Here is a 25389-nt window from a genome sequence, read left to right on the forward strand (position 1 = left end):
ATGGACGGCGTGGATGTGTGGGCCACCACCTTGGCCCAGCTGATGGCCAAGAGGAAGCCCCAGGACACCTGGGAGCTGGTCCCCGAGGAGAACCTGGCCTCAGGGCACCTGGACAGCAGCGGTTTCCAGTACCGGCTGCGGGGGCTCTCGAGGTGCGGCTGAGGGGGGGGGTCTCCTGTGGGGTCCTGGGAGGGAGGGGCCGAGGCTACTTAACCACTGGCTAGGCTGGGTGTGGCCTGGCCTGGGTGTGGCCTGGCCCTGGCCTGGCGGCGGGGGGGTCCGTGTGTCTGCCTGGCCTTGGCACCCAACAGGTGGGTGGGTGGGTCGGGTGTTGCTCCTCCCTTCCGGGAAGTGGGGGTGTTGGGGGAGCAGTCTGTTCATTGCCTTTCAGCACAGGCCAGCTGAGGCCCTGCCTGGCAGTGTCGGCACTGCCAGGCCAGTTGGGGCCCTGCCAAGGGGCAGCTGGCGTGGTGATGCTGCCCCTGCGTGGAGGACTTTGCTTGTTCACTGCAGCATCTCCTCGTTTCTGTGGCAGCGCTGACAGCGGGAGCAGGGTGTGGGCAGGCACCCGGTCGCCGCTCAGCCCTGCACTGCAGGGAGGCCTGAGGGGATGGAAGAAGGGGGTACGGGCCCCAGAGGAAGGAGGATGTCCCCGCCCTGGGCTGTGGCCGAGTGCGGGCCGCGTCACGAGCCCCCGGGACCATGGGTCACCACGTGAGCCTCGCTCTTCCTCGTGATGCCAGCTGCCGTCAGAGCAGCCAGGACGGGCCAGACCTGCAGGGGCCCTGCCCAGCCAGGCAGCCTGGTCCCCCAGGGGCCAGCTGGGAGGGGGCTGGGGGGAGAGGGGGCCTCGCAGACCAGTCCCGCCCCAGTTCCCCAGCGTCCAAAATCCCTGGAGTCAGGTGTGCGCTGGGATACCGGCTTTCCCAGGTGTCAGGAAGTAACAGCCTTCGGCGCGTCTGAGGGGCCCCTTCCAACCCGGTACTGTTCCCACGGCCCCACAGAGGAGCCGCTCTACACAGGTGGGACGAGGACCCTGATTACATCTTGGTTTTCTGTTTTCACGGACAGAAATGCCAGCTGGTGGGATGGTCACTAGGGCAGACCCACCTCTCCACGTGCAGCCACTGGCCACGTGTAGCCATGACGCACTCATTAATTAACAAAGGAGGAAGTTCAGTCCCCAGGGCACCATCCGTGTCTAGGTGCTCCCCGGCCACGTGTGCTGGAGGCTGCATGCGGAGGCGCAGTGGGGACAAGCCCACCATCAGGGGAAGTTCCGGTGAGGGTCAGAGGGTCACTCACCTGTGACCTGACAGTCTGGAAACAGAAGGACACAGGGCCTTCAGCCTCCGGAGCGGCACCCTCACCGCTCTCCTCACGCTCCTCTGCCCGCCCCCAGCCTCCCCATCGCCTCTCTCCCGTGGGGTGGGCTCCCCAGGTCCTTTCTGCAGCCCTCCGCCCCCTCACTGGGCATCACAGGAGCTCTTCCTTTCCTCACTGTCCTGGTGGCGTCTCCTCGAGCAGCTGAGACCCAGGTCAGCAGGCGACAGACTGGCAGCAGCAGGCGCAGAGGCGGCCCTGCGCGTTCAGTCGCGGCTTTGCCGCTGAGAGCGTCTTGGTGCCGAATGGATGAAAGGCGCCGGCTTTGGCTTTTCAGGTTGTGGGTGCAGCGAGGGATGTGCACACACGGGCTGGGGTCATGAATTCCGCTGGGCCCGGGGGAGGGCCACCCCGGCCCCGCTCACCCCCTCTCTCCTCCCCAGGCTCCAGTGTGGCCGCTGCCAGTGGGGCTGGTCCTCGGCCCACGTGCACATCCTCTTCCACCTGTAGTGGGACGAGGATGCCCAGCAGGGGCTGGTGAAGGTGCGCATCTGGGCCCAGCGGTGCCGGCTGTGCCCGCGGGCGGGGCCGCCTGCCACGTCAGCCTGCTCAGCGTGCGGCTCTTCCTCAACAAGCTGGTGCAGTTCATCGCGCAGAAGTGCTACGGGGAGGGCCCAGGCTCCGACCAGTGCCCCGAGATCTGCTTCGGCGAGCACTGCGACGCCTGCGACCTGGGGGTCTGCTTCTTCCAGAAGCCCCCGGACCCCGCCTGGGGGCCCGAGGTCAAGAGCCCCAGCACCAGCAAGGGCAGGTTCACCCTGTATGGTGGCAGCAACGTGGACGCCCCCACCGCCAGCCAACAGCTGCGCATGCTTGGCTGCAGGCTTATGGTGGACCGCTCCAGGGGCTACACCCCAACTCCACCACGGTCCCCCTCTCCGTGGCCGACTTCATCAAGAACCCCCTCTCCGAGAGCAGGGACTTCTTCGGCAAGAGGATGAGGAGATCGTCACTGTCCCCTTCTCCCTTGTGCGCGAGGACAAGGGGCCCGTGGCCGACCCCACCGGGCCGCTCACTGTTGGCAGGGGCTCCCCCTACCTGCCCACCAGCTCCAAGGCCACATCCAAAGGCAAACGCTTCCCGGTGAACATCAAAGTCCCCGTGTTCCACGGCAAAGGCCTCGTCCTCAGTGGCACCAAGGAGATGACAGGCTTTGTCTACAAAAGCCACGGCTGCATCTCCGACCCTGATGGAGATGAGATGCAGACGATGGCTGGGGCCCCGCGTTCAGCAGCAGCGGTGCCATCACTGAAGTCACTGATGGAAACAGCCCGCGGCCAGTGACCTACATCATCGGCCTCAGGCACAACGGGCAGGGCTCCGTCACCTTCCTCTCTTCCTTGACCAATGTGGTCCTTGAAGGCGAGGACCCCTTTGACCTCATCTACGGCTCCCTCACCTTCCCTTTCATCTTCGCCACCAAGGGCAAAGGCGGGGCGTCCTCTGCTGGCGTCACTGAAGGCAAAGGGAAGGGGGATGGCGGCAGCGGCCCTGCCACCACTGGCCGTGAGCCCCTTCCGGGGACCAATGCCAGTGGCCCTGTCCCCATCAGCGAGGGCTCCGTCACTATCCCCTTCTCCGTCCTCAGTATCATTCAGAGCAAGGGCTCTAGCAGCGATGACAGTGGCCCTGAAAGCAATGGCCTTGCCACCCCTGGCTTTTCCAAGAAGCAGAGGCAGCCGGGGCCCAGGGCGGGCAAGTCCGGCCCTGGGTGCTACTGGGAGGAGGACTTCTGCTGGGCCGTAGGCTTCCGCTTCGACCCCTACGAAGAAGTCTGGATCTGGGTCTCCATGACCGTCCGCATCCTCTGGATAATGTACCTGTACAAGTTCAGCCCTGACCACCCCCCACGGGTGTGAAGTGTGGCGCCTCTCGTCGGTCCCCGCTTCACCCCCCAGCAGGGCCGCCCGGGCAGCCAGTGAGCCAAGTGACCTCCCTGTCCCCCCAGCAAGCCCCCGGCCGCCTTGGCCGCCCCCTGCTTCCGTGTTCTGTCTCCTGCCATGAGTTGTGGTGTCGTGGAAGCTCACGCCGTGATCGTCCCCCGCGCTGACCGTGTGTGTTCCAGGCGCTTTTCTGTACGTGTGTTACACTCCAATAAAATAAAAGTTAGGAAGCAGCAGCCACACGGCACTCGGGCTGAGCTGAAGGTGTGAGGTGGGAGGGCGAGGTGGGCACATGGGCCGACTCCTGGGTCCCAGTCCCCTCGGGGTCTCCCTCCCTCGATGGCTCCTGGATCCCTGGACGGGACGCTCGGATCTGTTCAGCACAGGCTGTCAGGGCGGGGTGGGCGGTGGGGGGAGGAGGTCCTACACCACCCACTCTGCGAAGATGAAAGCCCCTTGAGGTGTGGTTGGCAAGCCTCCCCCCCCCCCCCCCACACCAGGGCCCCAGTAGCTGAGGAGGCAGCTTCCCCACGGGAGGGGCAGGAGGCCAGCCAGCGCTTTGCCGGATTCTGTTCACGGTTCCCCCGGAGCATTTATATCCACAGCGCTGTTTTGGTTTAAGAAACTCCATCTGTGCTGTAGGTCAGAAAACTGTTCTGTCACTTGTATGCACACCTTGGATTTCCATCTTAAAGGCCGTAGGTCCGGTTCTAAGGGGCAGGGGTGTTGGGCCATGTGGGTCCCAGGCAGCTGGGGGCGTGACAGCGGGCAGCTGGGTCAGGCCGCCCTGTAGCCCCCCATGCAGAGCCGGCCCCAGGACCCTGGTGGGGGGGTTTGTCTGCAGAGCCCGAGGTCTGAGACTTGCATCCCCTGGCTGGATGAGAGTTTGGGAAGGCCTGCCCTGTGGGGAGGGCTGAGTGGACGGAATCCAGCGGCACTGGAGAGTCTGCCCTCAGGCCTGCCGTCAGGGTGAGTGGGGAAGGCGGGGTGGGGCTCCCGCACAGACAGGGCTGCCTGAGGTGGCAGGGGAGGAGGGGGCTTTACATCAGCACCAGGGTGGCATGTGCCCTCCCCAGGCCTGCTCACAGAGACCCCACATGACACCAGAGCCACGGAAGCTTCCACCCTACACGGAAGGCCAAACCTGCACGGGACGTGAGCCTGTACACCTCAGCCAGCCTGAGCAGAGCCTCACCAGACGGCACGAGGCCAGGTCACCAGGTGGCCTATGTGCTAACCTCACCCTTAGTGCAAGACCCACCCTCCACCCTCAGTGGTGTGTCTGCACTGGGTGAGACCCTCACTCTTAGGACAGAAACCACCTTCCCACCCTCAGTGGTGTGTCTGCACTGGGTGAGACCCTCACTCTTAGGACAGAAGCCACCTTCCCACCTTCAGTGGTCTGTCTACACTGGGTGAGACCCTCACTCTTAGGACAGAAACCACCTTCCCATCCTCAGTGGTGTGTCTGCACTGGGTGAGACCCTCACTCTTAGGACAGAAACCACCTTCCCACCTTCAGTGGTCTGTCTACACTGGGTGAAACCCTCACCTGAGAGCAGGACTGAGCCTCCCACCTTGGTTTTCCCGTCTACACTGTGGTGTGACGACCTAGCTGGGTGGTGTCTGTGGTGGTTGGGGTTCTAATTTACTTTTATTTATTTATTTTTTTACGGTACGCGGGCCTCTCACTGCTGTGGCCTCTCCCGTTGCGGAGCACAGGCTCCGGACGCGCAGGCTCAGCGGCCATGGCTCACGGGCCCAGCCGCTCCGCGGCATGTGGGATCCTCCTGGACCGGGGCACGAGTCCGCGTCCCCTGCATCGGCAGGCTGACTCTCAACCACTGCGCCACCAGGGAAGCCCCTATTTTTTATTTTTTTATGACATAAGCTCTGTTTTATTTGGGGGAATCAGGAAAGGCCTCTCTTTTGAGAGAAGGCTTTTGATTAGGAGACTTTTGAGAAGAGGCTTGATGGAAATAAAAGTAGCAAAATGAGGATTAAAATAAGTCAGTCTATAGGATTTTTCAGTTAGGAAGCCACTTCAGTTAGGAAACCACCTTCACAATGATGAGTGGAGTGCGGGGGATGAAATTTGAGTGCAAAGGGCTGAGAATGAGTAAGAGGAGACAGCGTTATTGTTTCCAGTTCACTGCAAAGAGCAGAGACAGAGACGGGGGAGAATATGCATATCCGAAACAACACAGGATCCCATCGGCCTCTGCTTGCAATTAGTATCTGACTCTTAGCTCCCTTCCCGGGGCCACCTTTTCTGATTCTGTTTTCTTTTAGCTTCAGGTAGTCTTTTCCCCCGCCTAGCTGTCCTCTTCGGCCCCGCACAATTCCTTTAGGGAGCTGTCTCTAAGCCCCACGTCACATACTCGGAGGCAATTACCTCCTTGAACTCTTGCGCCGAGGGGGCTTTTATTTCTTCAGCGTTTGCACGAAGTTATTTTTCAGTCGCTTCCTCCTTCTGTCTGTTCTCCCTTGTCCTGACTTCGGCCTTCATTGTTCACTTTCCACTTTCAACCCTGCCTTGGCTTTTAGACTAGATTTCAGCATTGTCTTCTTACCCATAATCTTGTCTACCTGTTTTCCAAGAATTAGGTCCTTCCTGTACACTGCTTTGGGCTGCCTATCTCAATCCAGCCCCAGGAGATATGGTGTTTCCTGAAGATACAGCAGAGGAAACCACAGATTAGGTTGTTAACCTACAGTTCTGGATCACCTCCTTGGTAAGACCATGGCCATTTCATGCCCAAATTAAAGTCCTCCATGGCTAGCCAACCTGGCACTAGAGGTAGAACATTACTCTAGGGACTTCCCCGGTGGCACAGTGGTTAAGAATCCGCCTGCCAATGCAGGGGACACGGGTTCAAGCCCTGGTCTGGGAAGATCTCACATGCCGCAGAACAACTAAGCCCGCGCGCCACAACTATCGAGTCTGCGCTCCAGAGCCCGCGAGCCACAACTACTGAGCCCACGTGCTGCAACTACTAAAGCCTGCACACCTAGAGCCTGTGCTCCGCAACAAAGAGAAGCCACTGCAATGAGAAGCCCGCACACCACAACGAAGAGTAGCCCCCGCTCGCCGCAACTAGAGAAACCTGCACACAGCGACAAAGACCCAACACAGTCAAAAAAACAAAACCAAGACCCAAACCAAACACCCCGCCCCCCTCTCCCCTCGCCAAAACAGAAAATCATTACTCTAATAACTGGAATCCCTGGGCTCATTAACCATCCACAGAGCCCAGGGCCGAATTGCTGGCTCTACACTGAGAAGCCCAACCGCCATGGCTCTGAGAGCACTCCGAGTTCTGAGGTCTCTTTTCCCGGAGGTTCAGTCCTGCCCCTCTCTAACTGATAATATGCTAAGTGTGCATAAAGCACTTTTGCTGAATCGGGGGTTCTGACTGAAAGGGGGTTCTGATGGCAGTTCCTGCGCTGGGCTCAGCATGGACAGTGGGTGGGCTCCCTCTGCCCCCACGTGTCAGGGGCCCCCGGCCTCTGGCTCTCTGGCTTTGCCCGGAAATGGCTGCGTGGAGGCTGTGCTGTCCATAGAGGCGTCACCTCTGTTCCTGGTTCCAGTGTAACCTCTGCTGGCGCAGGTCTCTCCCTCCCCAGCCTTGGCCAAACTGCAGCGTCACCTCCATGGTTTCCAACTTGTAGATAAACTAAAATTATTTCCCAGATGCAAAGCTTGCCTGGGTGGATTAAACTGGATGCTGTGACAGCTGAGAATTTCAGTGCTGGCCACTCTTCCTGCGGGTGCATAACAGGTGTTCAGTCCAGGAGTCTGACCACACCGGCTCAGAGGGCGGAGTCACCCCCGGCCCTGGGGTAGGTGTGGGGAATCTGCCCCCAGCACCACCACCCAACCCCCTCCCTCCCGTGTGGGTGGGCTCTGCACCAGCTCCTGGCTTCTGGGACCTCCTGGTGGTCAGCTGGGCCACCGGGGGCGGACGGTAACCTGCCCCTCCCCCAACATCCCCGGCCAGCGCTGTGCGGCGGGCGGTCCTGGGCCTGTTGGACTCACGGTAACGGTCTGTGCCTCCCCGGGCCCTGCTGGCCACACACCTTGACCTCATCTCTGTCCCTCTCGTGGCCCGCCGGCCCGCGCACGTGCAGGGAGAGGGAGGGTCGGGTTCCCGTATGGCCCCTCTGGGTCTTCAGCACCCCTCGCCCTAGGAACCTGCGAAGAGCGGTGTCCCCTTAGGTGTGAGCACACGGGGACTTCAGTAAGGCCCACACCAGCCGCAAGCAGAAAATGTGGGGAGCGCTAGGGTCCTCCAAATAGGGAGTGGGCAGAGGGAGGCATCACGGATGGCATAAGGGGGGTGGTGCAGCGCCTCCGGGTCCGGGAGTCCTCAGTAGGCACTCCCAGTCTCCTCCCCAACTCCCAGCCCAGCCCCACCCCTCCCACCCTTCCCCAGCCCCTCGGTCTCCTGCCGCCCCAGGCCCCCGCCCCCAGCTCCGGCCCCTCCTCCAGCCCCCGCCCGGCCGCCCGCGTTGTCCTGCGGCGCCCCCGAGTGGCCGCTGGCGGGAAGCGCAGCCCTGCGATGGGGGAGGCGGGAAGACTGCCGCTGTTTTAACTGTTTTAACTGTTTACTGTTTAATCAGAAGGTTCCTTAAAACCCAGCAAACTCCACCCATCGTCAGCATTACTAGCACACGGTTTCATAAATAATTAAAACTCATTTAATTACTTAATAATTCATTCAGAATTAAGATTCAGGAATACGATGAAAGCGAGAGCAATACCCACACTTGACCTGTGCGCCCCCATGGCCCCCCCCCCCTCGCCCCCATTCAGGCGTGCGGGCTATGTGAGTGCGCGGTCAAGGGAAGTTCAGGCTCGCGGACACTGGATAAAACGCCAAGGGCGAGCCTGGGGCTCAAATCCAGGGCAGCCGGCGCCCCAGCCCCTGTGCAGCCTGAGTGACCACGTTGGGCCAGGAGGACTAAAGGCAGACACCTTTCAAATGTAATTGCTATTAGTTCAAGCAAGGATGGGGTACTTAAAGTGTGAACGATTTCCTGATTTCTTGCCCTCTAGGGAGAGGCCATAGGGTCATGGTCGGGGACACAAACCCCTCCTCTCCTCAGCCTGTTTCCAGAGCAGGTTCAGGAGACCACACGCAGGGCAGGGGGCCTGATCTGGCCAAACCTGACTAGCTGGTGCCCCTCCCGAGGATGGGGTCGGGATGGGGTCGGCTGGGCTGCACCGGGTGTGAGCTGCCCCATCTTTTCATCACCTGTTCTCTTAGTTGAAAGATTAGACGGCAGACTGTTGACTCTCACTATGATGAAATAAAATTCATATTTTACGGCAAGATGAGAAAAATTTTAAACAAAAACCTTTCCTTGCCCGTTTGGGCCTCCTCCCTCCCCTTTAGTGTGTGCTGTGCGTCTGCGTCAACCAGACCTCCTTAGGAGGGAACCTTCCTTCCTAATCCTGTGAGGGCCCACAAGGACCTGTGCCCCACTACTCACTCTGTACGTGCAGGTCTGGATTACGTAAACTGTCAATAATACGTCACTTGATGCATAACTGTCTCAAGACCTTATGTAAATGGGCTTTGATTTCTAATGGGCAGAGCACTCCCCAGAGCTTTCTGAAAGACTCTCTGCAGTTATAATCCTGAGGTTGGCTAGAGTAAAATTTTCTATTTCTTTGTTGGATTGACTATTGATTAATTTTCATTGTCAATTAGGAAACACATCTGTTTTGTAGTCCAGATGTTCTCACCCGCTAGGGCATTCCCTTCTAGAAAGTTATACAGCTCTAGTCAGAAAGGGGCTGGTTATACAGCTCTAGTCAGAAAGGGGCTGGTGAGTGTGCCCTGACCCCCGCGTGGCCTTGAGAGGAGTGGGTGGGACAGAGGGCCATGTTGCTTCCTTTCCCAGGAAATGTGACTCTAGACACGGGGTGTGGGCTTTCTTCTGGGAGGCGCTGCTGCTCCGGGGGCCTCGCAAGAACTGCACGCTTAGTATTTGTGATTTGAACCACTAATATCATTACTATTTGTAGTATTAATACTAATATCATTACTATTTGTAGTATTAATACTAATACCATTAGTATTTGTGTATTTGTGATTTGAACTACTTGGTCCATTTTCATTATGAAAGTAAACAAAAAATTCTAGCTCCCGGAGACAGAAGGTTAAGAACTGCTTCCTGGGACGTCTGCAGTTTTTTCAAGTTTCTCTTCTGCGTTATCCAGCAGTATCCAGCAGTTCTCTCTAGATAAGACAAAATGGGATTTGGGGTGTAGTATTTTTCTTTTTTTTTTTGCGGTACACAGGGCTCTCACTACTGTGGCCTCTCCCGTTGCGGAGCACAGGCTCCGGACGTGCAGGCTCAGCGGCCACAGCTCACAGGCCCAGCCGCTCCGCAGCATGTGGGACCTTCCCGAACTGGGGCACGAACCCATGTCCCCTGCATCGGCAGGCGGACTCTCAACCACTGCGCCACCAGGGAAGCCCTGGGGTGTAGTTTTTAACAGTCAAAATACTGACATATCCCTGTTTCCTTGGCGACCCGTCCTGGGGTCCTGACGCTGCTGATGGTGGCCAGGTTTGGGGCCGAGAATCCACTGCCTTCCTTCGGAGCTTGAGTTTTGCCCTGACTGGTGAGGAGGCTGGTCTGCTGCTTGTCGGGTCCATTTTAGTTCCATTTTCGTCCCCTTGTGGGCCTTGCTCCAGGGCGTGGCGGTTCTTGTTCGTGCCCTGTGCTGCGGCTCCCAGGAGTGTCTGCAGGCCGGGACGCTGGTGCTGGTCTCAGTGAGGTCACGGCTCCTCTGGGCTCCTGGGCCAGCTCAGCACCTTTCATGGGGGCCTCTCTGGCGATGCCCCACTTTCTTAGGCATCGTTCTGAGCGTGTCTTTCAAAGCTGCAGCCATGAGCTGCCCAGCCTGGGTGCTGGGCAGGAAATCATGCACCTGGGCTTCAAAGGATTCGAGACGATCAGGGCTGCAGCGGGGGGCACTCGGGGCGTTCATGCAGGGCTGTGGTCGGGGGTGAATCACATGGGCTGGTGTTGGGTGGCTAGACCCTCGGAGAGGGCGATAAACCCACACGCGGGGAGATAAGAGGAGTCAAGGCTTCCCAGGTGGCCGTCCACCTGGTGACCACCGGCGGTCTTGACCTAGGGCCACTGTCCCCTAGCCCGGCCACTGCGTGCTCTGCCTTCTCATCCACAGATGGGGCTGTCCCGGGCGGGAGCTCCTACGCTCAGCGGCTCCCTCGAGGTCCTTCCTAGGTAGCACCCCTACCAGCGCGTGAACTAGAAGTCGGGTCCTCTCACCTGAATCGGGATTAACCCAAGAAGGATCCTGGCAGGGAGGGCAGGTCTCTGTTCTGGGGCCTGCAATGCAAGCAGGGAGGTGCGCTATGGCTTTTCACAGACACCCTCACGCCTGGCTTTCGGAGCCCCAAGCCCTGTGTTGTCACTTCTTCCTGATAAAGGTCAAGCTTCCGTGCTCTTCCACATCACCTGTCCTCAGGTCTCATGGTGAACGGCTCTGTTGGATCTCTGGGGGCGCTGGGGGGCGGGTAGGTCCTCGGGACAGGAGTCCCCTGAGCTTGTGCTGCGAAGGGGGTTGGGCTGAATCCGAGGGGCGGGTGCGCTGGAGGCTTGGCCACCTGCCCGGAGGTCTCTGTGCAGAGCTGGGAAAACGGCCCATTGTATTTTCTCCCCTCTGTGCGCAGGAATAACTGCTTTTGTTTATGGATTTTCTGAAACGTGTTTCTAAGTCGATTACCCCTGAAGGATGAGCTGCGCCCATGCGTGGCCCACAGATGCACCTCGAGGGAGAGAGGCATCCAGGAGCCGGAATCAGGCCAGCGCCACCCCCTGCCCCCACATCCTCAGCTTCCCTTTTATAAGGACCCATGTGACGACATTGGTCCATCTGGATAACCCAGGATAATCCCCCATCTCAAGACCCCTAACTTAATTACATCTGAGAAGTCGCTTTGTATGAAGGTCACATAATGCACAGGTTCTGGGGATTTGGACGTGGATATCGGGGGCAGCATTGTCCTGCTGACAACAGCACGAGTCAGATGGCCCTGAACAGTTAGCAGCTCACAAAACACTGTACTCTGCACAAAGTCTCTGTCTTCCCCAGGTTGGGAAAAGTCTATTTATAGCCCTTGGTTTGGCTCTAGCCTGGGTTATTAATCTTTCTCACACCGGCCTTCTCTGCAGCAGCTGATGAGGGACGCAGTGACCACTGGGCTGCACGCCCAGCCCCGTCAAGCACTGCTCCCTGGGTGGGGCCAGTGCAGGGCTGCCCCTCCCCCGTCGTCCCTTTCCAACTGCCGCCCTGGCCTGGACCTCGCCCTCTGCACGAGTGTAAGGCCCGGCCCCTTGCTCACCTGGACATGTCTTCAGAGCCCCTCAGGGACTGGTCACGGCCCCATGTCTCCCCTGCACAGCCCTGCCGACCTCCCGTCTTCCAGGGCCCCCTGGCAGCAGCCTTCACCCTGCTCTAATGGGGCCCCTGTCTGCCCCTGGGATCCCACAGCCCAGGCCCCTGGGACTGGCAGTGAGGACCCACCCCTCGTGGCATTTCCATCCCAGGACCAGGGGACCCCACAAATGCTTGCCGTGGGCTGGGGTCCAGGAAGTGAATGCTGACGGGCGCAGACCAGGCGAGGGAGGGACAGTAGGGCTGGTGGATGGTGTGCGGGCAGTGAGATGGCTGGAGAGGGACAGAACGAGGCTGGACGAGGCGCCGTCAGTCAAAGGCCGCGTGTGAAGCCAGGAGGACCCTCCCCTCCCCCATCCTGAACCCAAGGGCCATTCAGCGGTCCCAGGAGCACCTGCCCAGGTCAGGGTCCGACTGGGAGGAGAGGGACAGTGGATCCTGGTGGGCAACGCATGAGACCGGGGACCTGAGATCCCTGGGTGGGATAAGCACCCCCGCCCCCATCAGGGCCCAGCACTCGCCCTCCCTGGGGGTGGAGTGGCCTCTCCCTGGGGGCAACGCGTCCCTTCAGATGGGATGTGCCCCCCCGCCACCGGTCAGCAGCAGAGGTGGGGTGCACCTGAGCCTTCACTGTAAACCTTTTCTACTGGGATGAAATTCCCATGCAGTAAAGTGCACCACCCAAGGGTCAGCTCCAGGCGCCGTGAGGACTGTGTGTCATGTAACCTCCACCCGCACGAGCTCTGCAGCATCTCCACCCCCACTCCGCCCCTGAGCTGCTCAGAGATGATTCCCTGCCCAGAGGGGACCGGAGTCCCGCTTTCACCTTGACTCTCTCTGCCCCTTCTGGGATGTCACCTGCAGGATGGGCATGTTTTTATCACACGCCAATCTCCTTTTACCACACGTGCCACTTCGGTGCACGTATCCGCAGTTTGTTACTTTTTATTCGTATTATTTTACTACTGAATGTACCACAATTTGTTTATTCATTTTCTGTTCTGGGGCAGCTGCGGTATACACAAGCTTAGGACCTTTTGTTGTTTCAGAAAGCAAGGGAACTTTCAAGATGAGTGGAAAATCCTTTGAAAGGCCCCACTGGTCAAATCTGTGACAATTCAAGCATCTAAAGTGGTGCTCAGAGTTGACTGACTGCATCCAGTCTATGTAAATCCATGAATCCATGGTGACGCTCAATAGAAAGCCTGAGAAATAGATCCAAGGTAGATATTAAGCCAACTTTTCATTTTGAATATTGGTGGCAAAGGGAAAATGAAACATTATCCTGCTTTCTGCACTCATGAGGGGCAGTCTAACCAAACCACGCCACTCACAAGGAAGAACCCACTTGAAAAAGGGATGTTGTCCAGTGGACATAAAAGTGGTGACAGATGAGCAAGTCCCCCTTGTCAGCTTTCTAGAAGTGACCGGTTGGACAAGGTGGGGATTTGTGGTCACATCCTCAGGAGTGTCTGCTGGGGGCCTGGGCTTACCTGGCGTCAGAGAGACGAGGGGCACGTGTCTCCCGGACGCAGACTCAGACTCAGCCTCATGCACAGGACGCCCAGGTGCCGGTCTTTGGGAGGGAGGTGACGTAGCCCTGATGTTTAGCTCGAGCCTCTTGAGCCCTTGGAGGGAATTTCCATCTTTAAGAGGATAGAGAAGCAGACAAATGACACCACGAGGAAGGGGCCCCTCACGACGGGGTTGGGGGACAGTCCCCAGGATGCTGGTCTCCCCCCGGAAGTAGAGTCACCTGCTCAATGCGAGTCTTGTTCACACAAACCTGTCACAGGAATTTGGGGGTAACTGGGTGCATTCGAAAAAGGACTCAGCATTAACTGGTGTCAAGGAATCTTTACACATTTTTGTTAAGTAGCTTAATTTTGCCTAGGCTGAGAAACGCTCTTATTCTTACAAGACGTGTGCTGAGGGAAAGAGAAACGGTACACGGCCAGCCACCGCTAAGGATGACTAACTTCCTTGTTTAATGAGCCCTGTTCTTGGTTTGGCAAGCCCCAGCATCACTGCTCTGCAGGGGGGACCCTCCTCCAGGGAGCCTCCATGGGTGCCGCCCATGGGGTCTCGAGCCACGGGGTCTCCAATTCGGAGGCCAGCCCTGCGTGGGCGGCTTCACTTCCCGCAATGACAGCCCCTCTGTCCCTTGTCTGCAGTGCCCAGGTCCAAATAGCTCTGAAAAGTAGAAGCTTTCTTTGTAGCTCACTTGTCAGCCAGACGCTCTCATATTACACTGAGAGGAAACTTCCCTGTGTTTTCCCGGCAGAAACATTAAGATGCTTGACCACAGGTGTCAGCAATTTCTGGGCTGTGGGCTGTGGCTCCTGCTAGAACTGGGACTGAGTCCCATGCAGGTGGAGCAAGGGACTCACGGGTGAGGAACAGCACAGCAAGCTGGGGGCCCGGGCGGCCCTACGAGGCTCTGCCGGACCGTCACCTAACTGCCTGACCCCAGCTTGGTTCTGGAGGACGGGCAGCCGTGGACTCAGAGTCACAGTTACTCTTCAGAGCGCGTGGCTCTGCTCGGCCTTAATGAGTTCGGCAAAACGTGGTGTGAGTTTCGGAAACCCTTCCATGATACAGCAGGAAAAAACCCAACTAGCCACTGGGAGTTATCCTGCTGTGCTAGGATGAACGTCAGACCTGAGCGGCAATGCTGTTTTGGGGAAGAGCTGATGGGCACAGTGGACGGACCCCAGGTGCCCCGTGGGGGTCCGAGAGCGGCAGGTGCCTGCACAGACCCGCTGGGAGCAGGTGTCTGTGCCCAACCTGAGGGCGGGAGTGCCTCGGGCTCAGGGGCGCCCCTCACATCAGGCAGCCCGGGTGACCCCACACCCTCTGCCATCACGGCCCTTCCCTCAGTTACTCCCGATGCCGGGAAGGGGCGAAGGCTTGTGGAGAGAAGAGAAAGGCTCTCTTTGCTCTCTTCTCCGGGCTGCGTGGCTGGGGCCCCATCCCCACTTCTCTGTGTCTCAGATTCTCCTCCAGAAGAGGAAGGAGTGGATATTCTGTTGGAATTCAGCCCCTAAACATGCTCTGCACACGTGGAAAATTACAAAAGAGCCAGGTGTGAGGAGAGCTCGGTCCTGAGCCCTCACGTGGGCCCCTAGGGCTGGGGTCCTGCCCGCCCGCCCTCGCTGCAGCACCCTCTCCCTCACCGAGTGCCTTCTGACCTCAGAGTCTAGCTTGGCTTCGCCTGAGGCCAAGATCAACGATAAAGAGAGTAGATGCGGTTGGTGAAGAGCCTTGTCTCCATGCCATTTTGGCTTTTGCCACGAAGGGAAGGTCACTGGGTCACTGCAGAGTGACCACAGCATGACAGGCAGTGAGGACAGAGATTGCGCACAGCCTCACAACTAGGGCTGCTGCACCGACACGCCCTTCCACCCCAAACGGTCCAAGCTGATGGCTCTGTTTGTCAGTGTTGACAGCTTGGAGCTCTAAGCCCATCATCAGATGAAATTACCTTCCAGCAGCCTGGGGCTTTGTGAGTCTTAGTGACGGACTTTTGTTCTCCAACTATTTTTAGGGCAATTAATCACCACGTTCCCAGCATGTTTATCAATGGAATGTCCTGAGTCACGAGCAATGACGGACAGCCCACGAGGTGACCCAAGGAACATGTGTTTGCAAGTTGGTGTCATAAGGGACCTTTGCTAGGTTCTCTCCACTGGGCCATTTGGGGAGCTAAGCATCCACGCTTTGTGTCAGGTTCTGGGCCTTTCCTGCTGGACTTTCGCTTGCCTTTCCACTCTGTGTGGTCAGCTCTGGAAACGCCCTACAAGGCATCTGTGTTCAGCACAGGATGTCACGTGGATGTCACAGGGTGTCACGTGGCCATTGGTGTCAACGTTTTTTGTCTGGTTAAGTCTCTGGAGAGGCTCCCAAAACTGGTGAAGCCATGCTCCTTCCCCTCTGCTTGCCAACTGGACCAGATGGTCAGAACAGAACAGAATCCAAACCCAATAGTTACTGAGTCCGAGCTTGCACTGCTGGCTGCACGACAGGCCAATAACTTGAGAGACCAGGTGCTGGGGCAGGGAATAGGGACTTTATTAGGAAAGCCGGCAGACCGAGAAGATGGTAGATGCATGTCCCAGGGAACTGTCTCACCCAAGTCAGAATTCAGCCTTCTTTTATACTAAAAGGGGAGGGGCGTGGCTGGTTGTTGCAGACTTCTTCGTGTCAGCATCTTTTGTTCTTGCAGCTGTCCACCTAGGTCAGGTCAGGATGTTCCTGTAAACCTCCAACAAGACAAGTGGTATTCTCTGTCCTGCAAATTTTTCTCTTTATATGAATGAAAAGTGTTGTACCCTTAAAGGTCAGAGCCTTGAGAATGGGCTACCCTGTATATTTCAGGTTATAGGCAACACTCTTTCAGTGATTAACTTGTAGCAAAAGCAATAAGATACAAAAGTTAAAGAAACAGACCCAATATCGAGTCAGATTTGTCCTTCCCTGTTACTCAATCTGGAGAGGTGACGTGAGCTAGACCCCAGCCCCATACCGGCAGTCCTGCACCGCCAACGAGGGGCCGCAGTGGCCACTGCTGGGCGCACACAGGCAGGCTGGCGGAGAGGGTCAGGCACCAGCTGGTGTCTGGGCCTCATCAGGAGATGAGACAGACCAGGTCCTCCTGCTGCGGCCCCGCCTCTGCTGCATGCTCGGTCCTCCTGCCCGTTTGCGGTGGTCACAGCCCCCGCTGGGGGGCTCGGGGGGGGCACGACTGAACCCGAAGCACCGAATCCCGGCTCGGATGGCCTCTGCGGACTTAGGAGATTGGTGCCTCCAGACCCGAGTGAAATTTCTGACTGTGAGGACAGGACTGCTTAGCTTCCTGAGATGTTCCTGGTAATGAGTAAAGAGTGTGAAGGAATTCTGGGGAAGCACATGCCCTACACACCTTCACGTCAGGCATCATCCTGAGGCTGAGCTTCTGCACACATTTTGATCAAAGGTGAGTGAAACTGTGTTTAAATTGCACGAGTCCCTGCAGCCCAGTGGCTTCTCTCTGTGGCTTGTTGTAAGTTAGTAGCATCACTGTCGCTTTTAATCTGTGTACATTTTACAGATACAAAGACAAATGTGCACAAAACATCCACTTATCTTAGATTTTATTGGGCGCTTGCGTCACGCTAGAGACGCAAAACCACAAAGCGGTTCTGCTGGCGCGGGGGCCACGGCGGGAGCGTCGGGGGAAGCAGGTCGGGCCTCAGGCTGCGGGCTGGTCGGGGGTGCCGGGCGGGGTGGGCCCCGGGGGCGCCTCCTGGCTGCTTAGCATCATCTGGTTCCTCCTCTCCAGCTTCCGAGCCCACTCGCTGCGGAGCCTGGGGCAGGCGACCGTTTGGGCTCAGGGAGGGCTGGGGTCAGCTGGGCCCGTGTGTTGGCACCTTGGCCGCGTGCGAGCTAAGCTGCCCCCTCCCTGCCAGCTGGTGCCCGCGCTTCAGGCCTTGCCTGCCACGGAGGGTCTCACTCGGGCTCCTCCCAGAAGGGAAAGCAGGGATCCAGCTGCGTCCTGACTCGCACCTGGGGATGCGCCCATCACTGCAGTCACCTGTGCTCCCAAGGCCTGGATGCGCCCTCACGCCGGCCCCTTGGGCGGTCCCTTCCTGGGAAGGTGGCCTGTTGCGGTGACCACAGCACAACACACGATGTGCCCCGGGCGGGAACGGCCTGGCCAAGGGGTCACACCTGCCTGTGGGCCACATGTGAGCATGTGGTTTGGTTTGGAGGGAGGCAGGCTGGGGGGCGCCTGGCCCGGACTGACCTCCAGGGCTGGCGGGCAGACTGGTAACGAGAGTCCCCGCAGACACCTGTCCCAGTGCCCAGGGACCTAGGTGAGGAGGGTGCCTCCCAGCAGCCCATGGAGAGGCTGGGACAGCCGGGCCCCGCGCCTCGGCCACGCTCCTGCCCTTTACCAGGCTGTGGTGGCCCTGGGGACGTGGCCCAGAGCTGCTGCCGGCCAGGAGTGAGGTGTGGGCTGGCAGGGGTCCGAGGCTCCGTAACAGCCACTTCTCTCCAGAGAGGCGAAGATGTCACCCCCTTCCCCAGTCTGGCCCCTAGCAGTCCAGGACCTCGGTGACTAACCGGGCCGGTGCTGACCCGTGGCCCACTCTTGGGACCTGCCTCCATGGGCCAAAGACCCAGAACATCCCAGGGCCTGATGACACATGAAAGACAGGGACAAGGCCACGGAGACCCAGGAGGGAGCCTGGGGTGGGGGGGAACCATTCGTGTGACGGTTCCGTGCAGGACCCCTGCCCCCGGAGGCCAGGTGGGTGCAGTGACCAGCTCTGGGGCCTTCACCGTGAGGACAGGAGATGTCATGGCCCCCATGCCTGTGCCGAGTGGCCAGAAGCCTTGGACGACAGGGGGTGGGGGGCGCCCAGCGCGCCAACCAGACCTCTGGCTGCTCACAAGGTCAGTGCAAGCCTGGTCCCGCCGCGGCCCCCAAGAATCCTCCTTTCCAGCCCAGCTTCCAGGGCGGCAGCTGCTGGTGCTATCTGGGGGCTAAGGCTGCGCCCACTTTGGAATTTTCTGGCCATTTGAATCCTTGTCTAGGTGCTAATACGCCGTCTTAGCTGTCCACGAGCGGTCACTCCCAGGTCTGCTCAGGGTCACCTGAGCTCGGGGAGATGCCCTCAGCACTCACAGGCCCCTGGAGTCCACCCAGTAAAGAAAGAGGTGGCTTTGTATCTGCAAGTCAAGCAAATGTGCAGGAAGGAGTAGAAGGGACACGTTGTTTTATCCTGAACTCAGTGGGAACAACTGTCAGAAAACAGACAAAGCCAGACTAATCCTGGGCGACAGCTTCCTACAAGACCCTCAGGAGAGTGGGGATGAACGGACGGGGTGATGGAGAGACGGGGTGAGGAGGGATAAGGTGATGGAGGGAGGGGGTGATGGTGGGACGGAGTGATGGAGGGAGGGGGTGATGGAGGGAGGGGGTGAAGGAGGGATGGGATGATGGAGGGATGGGGTGGGAGGGAGGGGTGAAGGAGGGACGGGGTGATGGAGGGAGGGGGTGATGGTGGGACGGAGTGATGGAGGGAGGGGGTGACGGAGGGAGGGGGTGAAGGAGGGATGGGATGATGGAGGGATGGGGTGGGAGGGAGGGGTGAAGGAGGGACGGGGTGATGGAGGGAGGGGGTGAAGGAGGGATGGGGTGAAGGAGGGATGGGGTGATGGTGGGACGGGGTGATGGAGGGAGGGGGTGATGGTGGGACAGGGTGATGGAGGGGGGCTGAAGGAGGGATGGGGTGATGGAGGGAGGGAGTGATGGTGGGATGGGGTGATGGAGGGAGGGCGTGAAGGAGGGATGGGGTGATGGTGGGACGGGGTGATGGAGGGATGGGGTGATGGAGGGAGGGGGTGAAGGAGGGACAGGGTGATGGTGGGACGGGGTGAAGGAGGGACGGGGTGATGGAGGGACGGGGTGATGGTGGGACGGGGTGATGGAGGGAGGGGGTGAAGGAGCGATGGGGTGATGGTGGGATGGGGTGAAGGAGGGATGGGGTGATGGAGGGATGGGGTGATGGTGGGATGGGGGGAGGGAGGGATGGGGTGTTCCTCTCTCCCACTAGTGATTCAATAATGTGATTTTGAATCTGAGTTAACGTGGCTGGTGTTCAGTGTTTTGTACCCATTTCTCCTGTGACACTGATCTGGGGAGAGGAAGCGGGTGGTGGTGGTGGGGTCTGTGGACGTCTGCATCCTGAGGGCTGAGCAACCCTGGTGCAGGTGTGTTTCTGTGCCCCCAGGTCGCTGGCACTGTGCTCACCTGTCCAGGGCACTCCTGCGGATCCTCATGTCCTCGTTCTGCAGCTGTTTAGTGTGAAGCTCGATTTTTTTCTCCCAAAACATCTTTATCACTCCAGCATCGTAGGACACCCTTGCCGGATTCTTCAAGGTGTAGCTTTTACTCATTTTCTGGATAAAGGAGAATTACAGGACCTCAGTCACTTTCTGCCGTGTTGGTGCGAGAGCACATGAAACCAGCTTGTTAACAACAAAGAAGTTGGCTTGGCCCCAGACATTTCCCAGGCACCCTGTACACCTTTTTGGGGAGTTGGACTGTCAGCCCCTCATGGCCTAAGACCAGCGGCCCTGCCACCTTCTGGAACTGTTTCCTGTATTAGAGGAAGTAGCAGCTGATGGCAAATCCCATTTTGGGTCTTTGGATGTTTCATGCAGGTGGTCTTGGGTGAGGACGGCTAGCAATTCATATGGCTCCCCGTGGCAGGTGTCCCTTCCTGAGCACCCTGAGCTGTCGCTGAACCGTGTCCTCCAAGTCCTAGGTGGTCCCAACCCCCAGGACTGCAGAACGTGATGGAGGTAATTAAGGCTAGAAAAGGTCACTAGGGTGGCCCTGACCCAGTAGAGCTGGGGTCCTTGTAGGAAGAGGAGGTCAGGGCACAGACACGCACAGAGGGGCGCCCCATGAAGACCCGGGGATAAGGCGGCCGTCCACACGGCAAGGAGTGAGGCCTCAGGGGACCCCGCTGCCCACGCCTGGCTCTTGGAGTCCAGCCTCCAGGATGGAGACGTTCAGTGTCTGTTGCTTCAGCCTGTGGTACCTTCCAGCACCTCATTGCATGACCAGGTTTCCAGCTTCTGTAAGCTCGGGGCCCTAGTGTCTACCCTGCACACACGACCCTGACACGCCTTCTTCTGGACGTCCCAGTGCTGTGCCTGGGCTTCCTGTCTCCTGGGTGCCTTTTCAAACATACCCCAACCAATCCAGAGGCTCCCTCTGTGGGCTGCCACACTCCGGGCCACGATCCACTTGCCCTCATCACCCAGGACCAGGTACCAGAAACCAGGGACAGCCCTGCACCCCGGGCCACTGGAATTCCTCAGCTTGCCCTGCCTCATCTGGGCCTTCCCATGGAAATCACAGCCCCCTCTCTCCCTGCCCCCCAGCTGACCCTGCCGCTCCCCGGGAGGCCATGCAGTGTGGGGCGTGCCCCCTCCTCTGGGGACCATGAGTGACAAACTGTCTGTTCAACGGCAGTCACAGCCTGACCTGCTGGCCTGGCTGCACCCCACGTGTTCTATCAAGACCCCATGTTTCAGAACACACAGGTGGACACTGGGTCAGGAGAAGCCCGGTGGGAGATTCCAGGACCCCAGTGGACCCCTGAAACAAGCCGAGATCATTGGAAGGGCACCTCCAGCTTAATTAGAAATCGAAATCAAGGTAAGTTTCTGGGGACAGAATGAGCTTTTGTTTTTCATGTAGAGTTGGCTGCTGTTAAAACCTCAGGCCGTGCACTGAAGGGCCAACCAGGCTGCTCCCTGCTGGCAGAGGGGGAGCGGGGTGGGGGCAGCGGGGGGGAGGCCCAGCCCTCAGCCCCACAGCGCTGGCTCCTCTGTTGCTCCACCTGCACGGCGTCTAGTCCACAGCTTCTAGTGAAGAAGGGGTCCAGTGCCAGCCTGTCAACACATGCTGCATGTGTGTGCACGTGTGCACACGTGCCTGTGTGCATGGGCGTGAGTACTGGGGAGCAACTTCCGTGCTCTGGACACTGGTTGACCCTCGGGACAGAGGGCTGGCCATAGGGACAGCTGCTCACATCTGTGGCCAGAGCTGGACCCAGGGCGCAGTGTGGGAGAAGGAGATGACGCTGGTGCAGGAGCCCGGGAGGAGAGAGGAAGAATGATGAGCCGCCCGCTTCACAGTCTAAAAACATCTCAGGTGCAGGATGCTTACAAAAACTAAAGAAGAAACCACAGAGCCTGGAGACCGGCAGCAGATCCCTTAAAACAACTTTAAATCTCCGAGGCTGCTGGCTTGTTGGGTCGGGGTTTACGCGGCTGCGTGACTAACCCCAGAGCGCCAAGCCTGCACCTGCTGTGGATTCGGAAGGAGAAACAAAAAAGACACTTGCAGGCCTCAAGGGCGGAGGGTGAAGCTGGCAGGGAGGGTCTGGGCAGGAGGGCGGGGGAGGCGGGGAAACGGCGGGGAGGGCTGTCCTGTCCGAGCCGCGGGGTGAGCCACCCTCCTCCTGGTCACTGCTCTCCACGCCAGGAGCCCGAGGGATGGGACAGCCTGCCATGAACCCATCTTTCAGGGCCATCGTTTATTTTGGTCCTCACCCTGGCACGTGGGGCTGGGCTGTCTTCACCATGTTCTCACCAAGGAGGTGGGGACAGGCTGGATCTGGGAGCAATGCAGCCCAGCTGGGGACAGGGTCTACTGTGACAGTGAAATTGCAGAATGCCAGGGCATGAGGGGAGACCCCTCCTCACTCTGTGTGACTGCGTGGCTGTCTGTCCCTCGTCCTGGAATGTAGCCCCTCCCCAGCCTCCAGGGATGAGCCCTACTCCGCTGTCATGTCCACACTCTGAGGACCCCAGCCTCCCCTGACAATCAGGCAGGGCCCCTCCTCTGGGTCCCATGGGCCTCGGTGTGTCTCCAGGTGACCGCAGGCCCCCTGTGGCACCAGGATACACACGTATATTTGCAGAGCAAATAAAGAAATAAGTGAACTCCATGAAAGGAGGCTGTTAACTCCAAAATTAGCAATGATGGGGAAGGAGTCAAGATGGTGAAGACCCTGAACTCACCTCCTCTTGTGAGCACGTGCAAATTCTAACTACTCACAGGGCAGCTGTCAGTGAGAGTGACCAGAAGACTGGCAGGACCTTCCACAACTGAGGATATACGGAAGGAACCACCACCAGCCAGGTAGGAGGGGCGGAGACACAGTATAGTCAAGACCCACACCCTTGGGTCTGCAACCCACAAATGGGAGGGATTTCACGATCATAGAGTTTCTCCCCAAGGAGCAAGGGGTCTGAGCCCCACAGTTAGCTCTCCAGCTTGGGGGTCCTGCACCAGGAAGATGAACCCCAGAATGTCTGGCTTTGAAGGCCAGCGAGTCTTACTTTCAAGAGAGCCAGAGGGCTGTGGGTAATAGACTCTGCTCTTAAAGGCAAAATCTCACGCACTCCAAGACCCAGGGCAGCGGCAGTAATTTGAAGGAGCCTGGGTCAGACCCCTTGCTGATCTTGGAGAGCCTCCTATCCCCCCAGGGAGCCCCCCGTAGACCAGAGGACTTAGAAACGCCGCAGTTTATCCCCCAGGGGCCAAATCCTTGCTGGCAGTGCTGCCGGTGAACTAAAAGAGTGAAAACGAAAAAAAAAAAAAAAAAAAAAAGAGTGAAAACGTGGGCGACTGTGTGTGTGGGGCTGGGGTGCATCCACTCAAGGGTTTTGCCTCTGGGAGGGACCAGGGGTTGGCACTGGACTCCTTCTGACCGAGGGAAAAGTTGACATTTTAAGGTGAGTTGGCTGTTCTCCTTGAGGGGCTTCCCAGAGACACGGGGTATCAGAGCTTTTACTCTCGGGAAGACCAGCCCTGCAGTGCAGCCCTTCAAACCCTCACGGAGCAGAAACAACGGACAGCCAGCCAGCCAGCCAGCCAGCCAGCCAAGGGGCACCAGAAAGCCAGCAGCGGACAGTGGAAACAGTCCCCGCAGTCTGCGGGGGTGGGAGGAAGGGGGAGGGGGCCGGCGGCTCGGTCTCCATCCGGGGCTTTGTCACCGGAAGGCTGAATGGCAGAAGCTGCTAACAAAGTTAAATCCCCAGAAGACGCCAGTGTGCGGCCCTGGCTCCCGCACCCCGCGGACGGCCCAGCCCCCTGGTCGCATCACCCAGGCTTACTCTGAGGTCTGTCCAGGCCGGTCGGCGCAGCTTCTTTAGGCAGGTGTCCTCCCGTGTCCCCAGCGCGCCTGGACTGTGCCTGCCCCTCGCTTTTATACGGGCTTGGTGACACCGTGCCTGGCGTCCGGTCAGAGGCCGGAAAGACGAGCTGCCTTCAGTCTGGCGGCCCCTGGAGACACGATGGGCTCCCGCCGCAGGCCCTGGCAGGCACGCGTCCCTCGGCTGCTCGGCCAGAAACCGGAGGGCAGCCCGGGGAGTCTTCCCTGCTCGCTGGCTCCTGGCAAGATAGTGTTACCAAAATCACCGCCGTCTCTTCCGGATGGGCTGCTCCTGAGACGCCTCGTAGGCTGAGGTTTAAAAAAAAAAACTGCTGGCATCAAACCCCCTTTATCTTAAGATGTATGAGAGGAAGGCCTCCAAACAATACATGATTACGCTCATAGTAAGGCAGCCGTATTGTAAATAGCGTTCTTTAAAAATTTTTCTTTTATATTGGAGTACAGTTGATTTACAATGTTGTGTTAGTTTCAGGTGTTCAGCAAAGTGATTCAGGTATACGTATACATATATCCATTCTTTTTCAGACTCTTTTCCCATGTAGGTTATTACAGAGTATTGAGTAGAGTTCCCTGTGCTAATAGTAGGTCCTTGTTTGTTACCTAGTTTATATATAGTTGTGTGTATCTGTTAATTCCAAACTCCTAATTTATCCCTTCCCCCCTTACCACTTTGGTAACCACAAATCTGTTCTCTATGTCTGTGAGTCTGTTTCTGTTGTGCAAATAAGTTCATTTGTATCATTTTTTAAGATTCTACATATAGGTGATATTATATGATGTTTGTCTTTGTCTGACTTACTTCACTTAGTGTGATCATCTCTAGGTCCATCCGTGTTGCTGCAAATGGCATGATTTCATTCTTTTTGGATCCACCTCCTAGAGTAATGAAAAGGAAACAAAAATAAGCAAATGGAACCAATTAAACTTAAAAGCTTTTGCACAGCAAAGGAAACCATAAACTAAATGAAAACACCATCCACAGAATGGTAGAAAATATTTGCAAAGATGCGACTCACAAGGGATTAGTCTCCAAAATATACAAACAGCTCATGTGGCTCAATACCAAAAAACCAAACAACCCAATGGGCAGAGGACCTAAATAGAAATTTCTCCAAAGAAGACGTACACATGGTCCACAAGCATATGAAAAGATGTTCAGCATCACTAATTATTAGAGAAGTGCAGATCAAAACTACAATGAGGTATCACCTCACATCGGTCAGAATGGCCATCACCAAAATGTCTACAAATAACAAATGCTGGAGAGGGTGTAGAGAAAATGGAAACTTTCCTACACTGTTGGTGGGAATGTGAACTGTGGAGAACAGTATGGAGGTTCCTTAAAAAACTAAAAATAGAGCTGTCATATGATCCAGCAGTCCCACTCCTGGGCATACATCTGGAGAAAAACACAATTCGAAAAGAAACATGCAACCCAGTGTTCACAGCAGCACTATGTACATAGCCAGGACATGGAAGCAACCTAGATATCCATCCACAGGGGCATGGATAAAGAAGATGTGGCACATGTATACAGTGGACTATTACTCAGCCATAAGTAACATTTTTCTTATTTCTTAGCTCATCGTGGGAATTTTATATTGAGTGTGGTCGTGTACATTGGCCCCAGGAGCCCTTCACCAGGGAAATAAGGTGCCTCCTGGGGTGGCCTTTGCAGGGCAGGAGGCAGGGAAGGGCGGGAGGGGGACCCCCAGGTGGACACTGCAGTGACTGGGAGGGAGGTGGGACAAGAGTTCCTGGGCCGGGGCCGGGTCCAGATTCGGGCTCGGCTCTTGGCTCCTGGGGGGAGGCGTGTGCCCCTCGCAGAGGACAGGCCGGCAGGGAAACCCTGAGGGTGGACGGCCAGGCCCCGGGGACAGTGGCTCACCTCGAAGCTTGGGCTGGATGCTCTTCGTAGGTCCCGGACAGCAGGGTGCCT

The 25389-nt window shown here is 57.8% G+C and overlaps 2 protein-coding genes across 2 annotated transcripts; one reads left to right on the forward strand and one right to left on the reverse strand.

Annotated features, from left to right (window-relative positions):
• Nucleotides 1-3242, forward strand: RTP5 (receptor transporter protein 5 (putative); the record flags this gene model as incomplete). Its single annotated transcript, XM_082841620.1, is given in 7 exon segments — nt 1-152; nt 1767-1830; nt 1834-1900; nt 1903-2232; nt 2235-2311; nt 2314-2608; nt 2746-3242. Coding segments are annotated over 7 exon segments (1482 nt in total).
• Nucleotides 3243-16936: 13694 nt separating this feature from the next.
• Nucleotides 16937-23439, reverse strand: FAM240C (family with sequence similarity 240 member C; the record flags this gene model as incomplete). Its single annotated transcript, XM_082841144.1, has 3 exons — nt 23392-23439; nt 19505-19653; nt 16937-17051 (listed from the first exon to the last, which is right to left on the reverse strand). Exons 2-3 carry the CDS (start codon nt 19648-19650, stop codon nt 16937-16939), a joined length of 261 nt encoding a protein of 86 aa, XP_082697270.1. The 5' UTR covers nt 19651-19653; nt 23392-23439.
• Between the last annotated feature and the right edge of the window lie 1950 nt (nt 23440-25389).

This window comes from Leucopleurus acutus (genome assembly GCF_964270905.1).
Source record: "Leucopleurus acutus genome assembly, chromosome: 6".
Taxonomy (NCBI): Eukaryota; Metazoa; Chordata; class Mammalia; order Artiodactyla; family Delphinidae; genus Leucopleurus; species Leucopleurus acutus.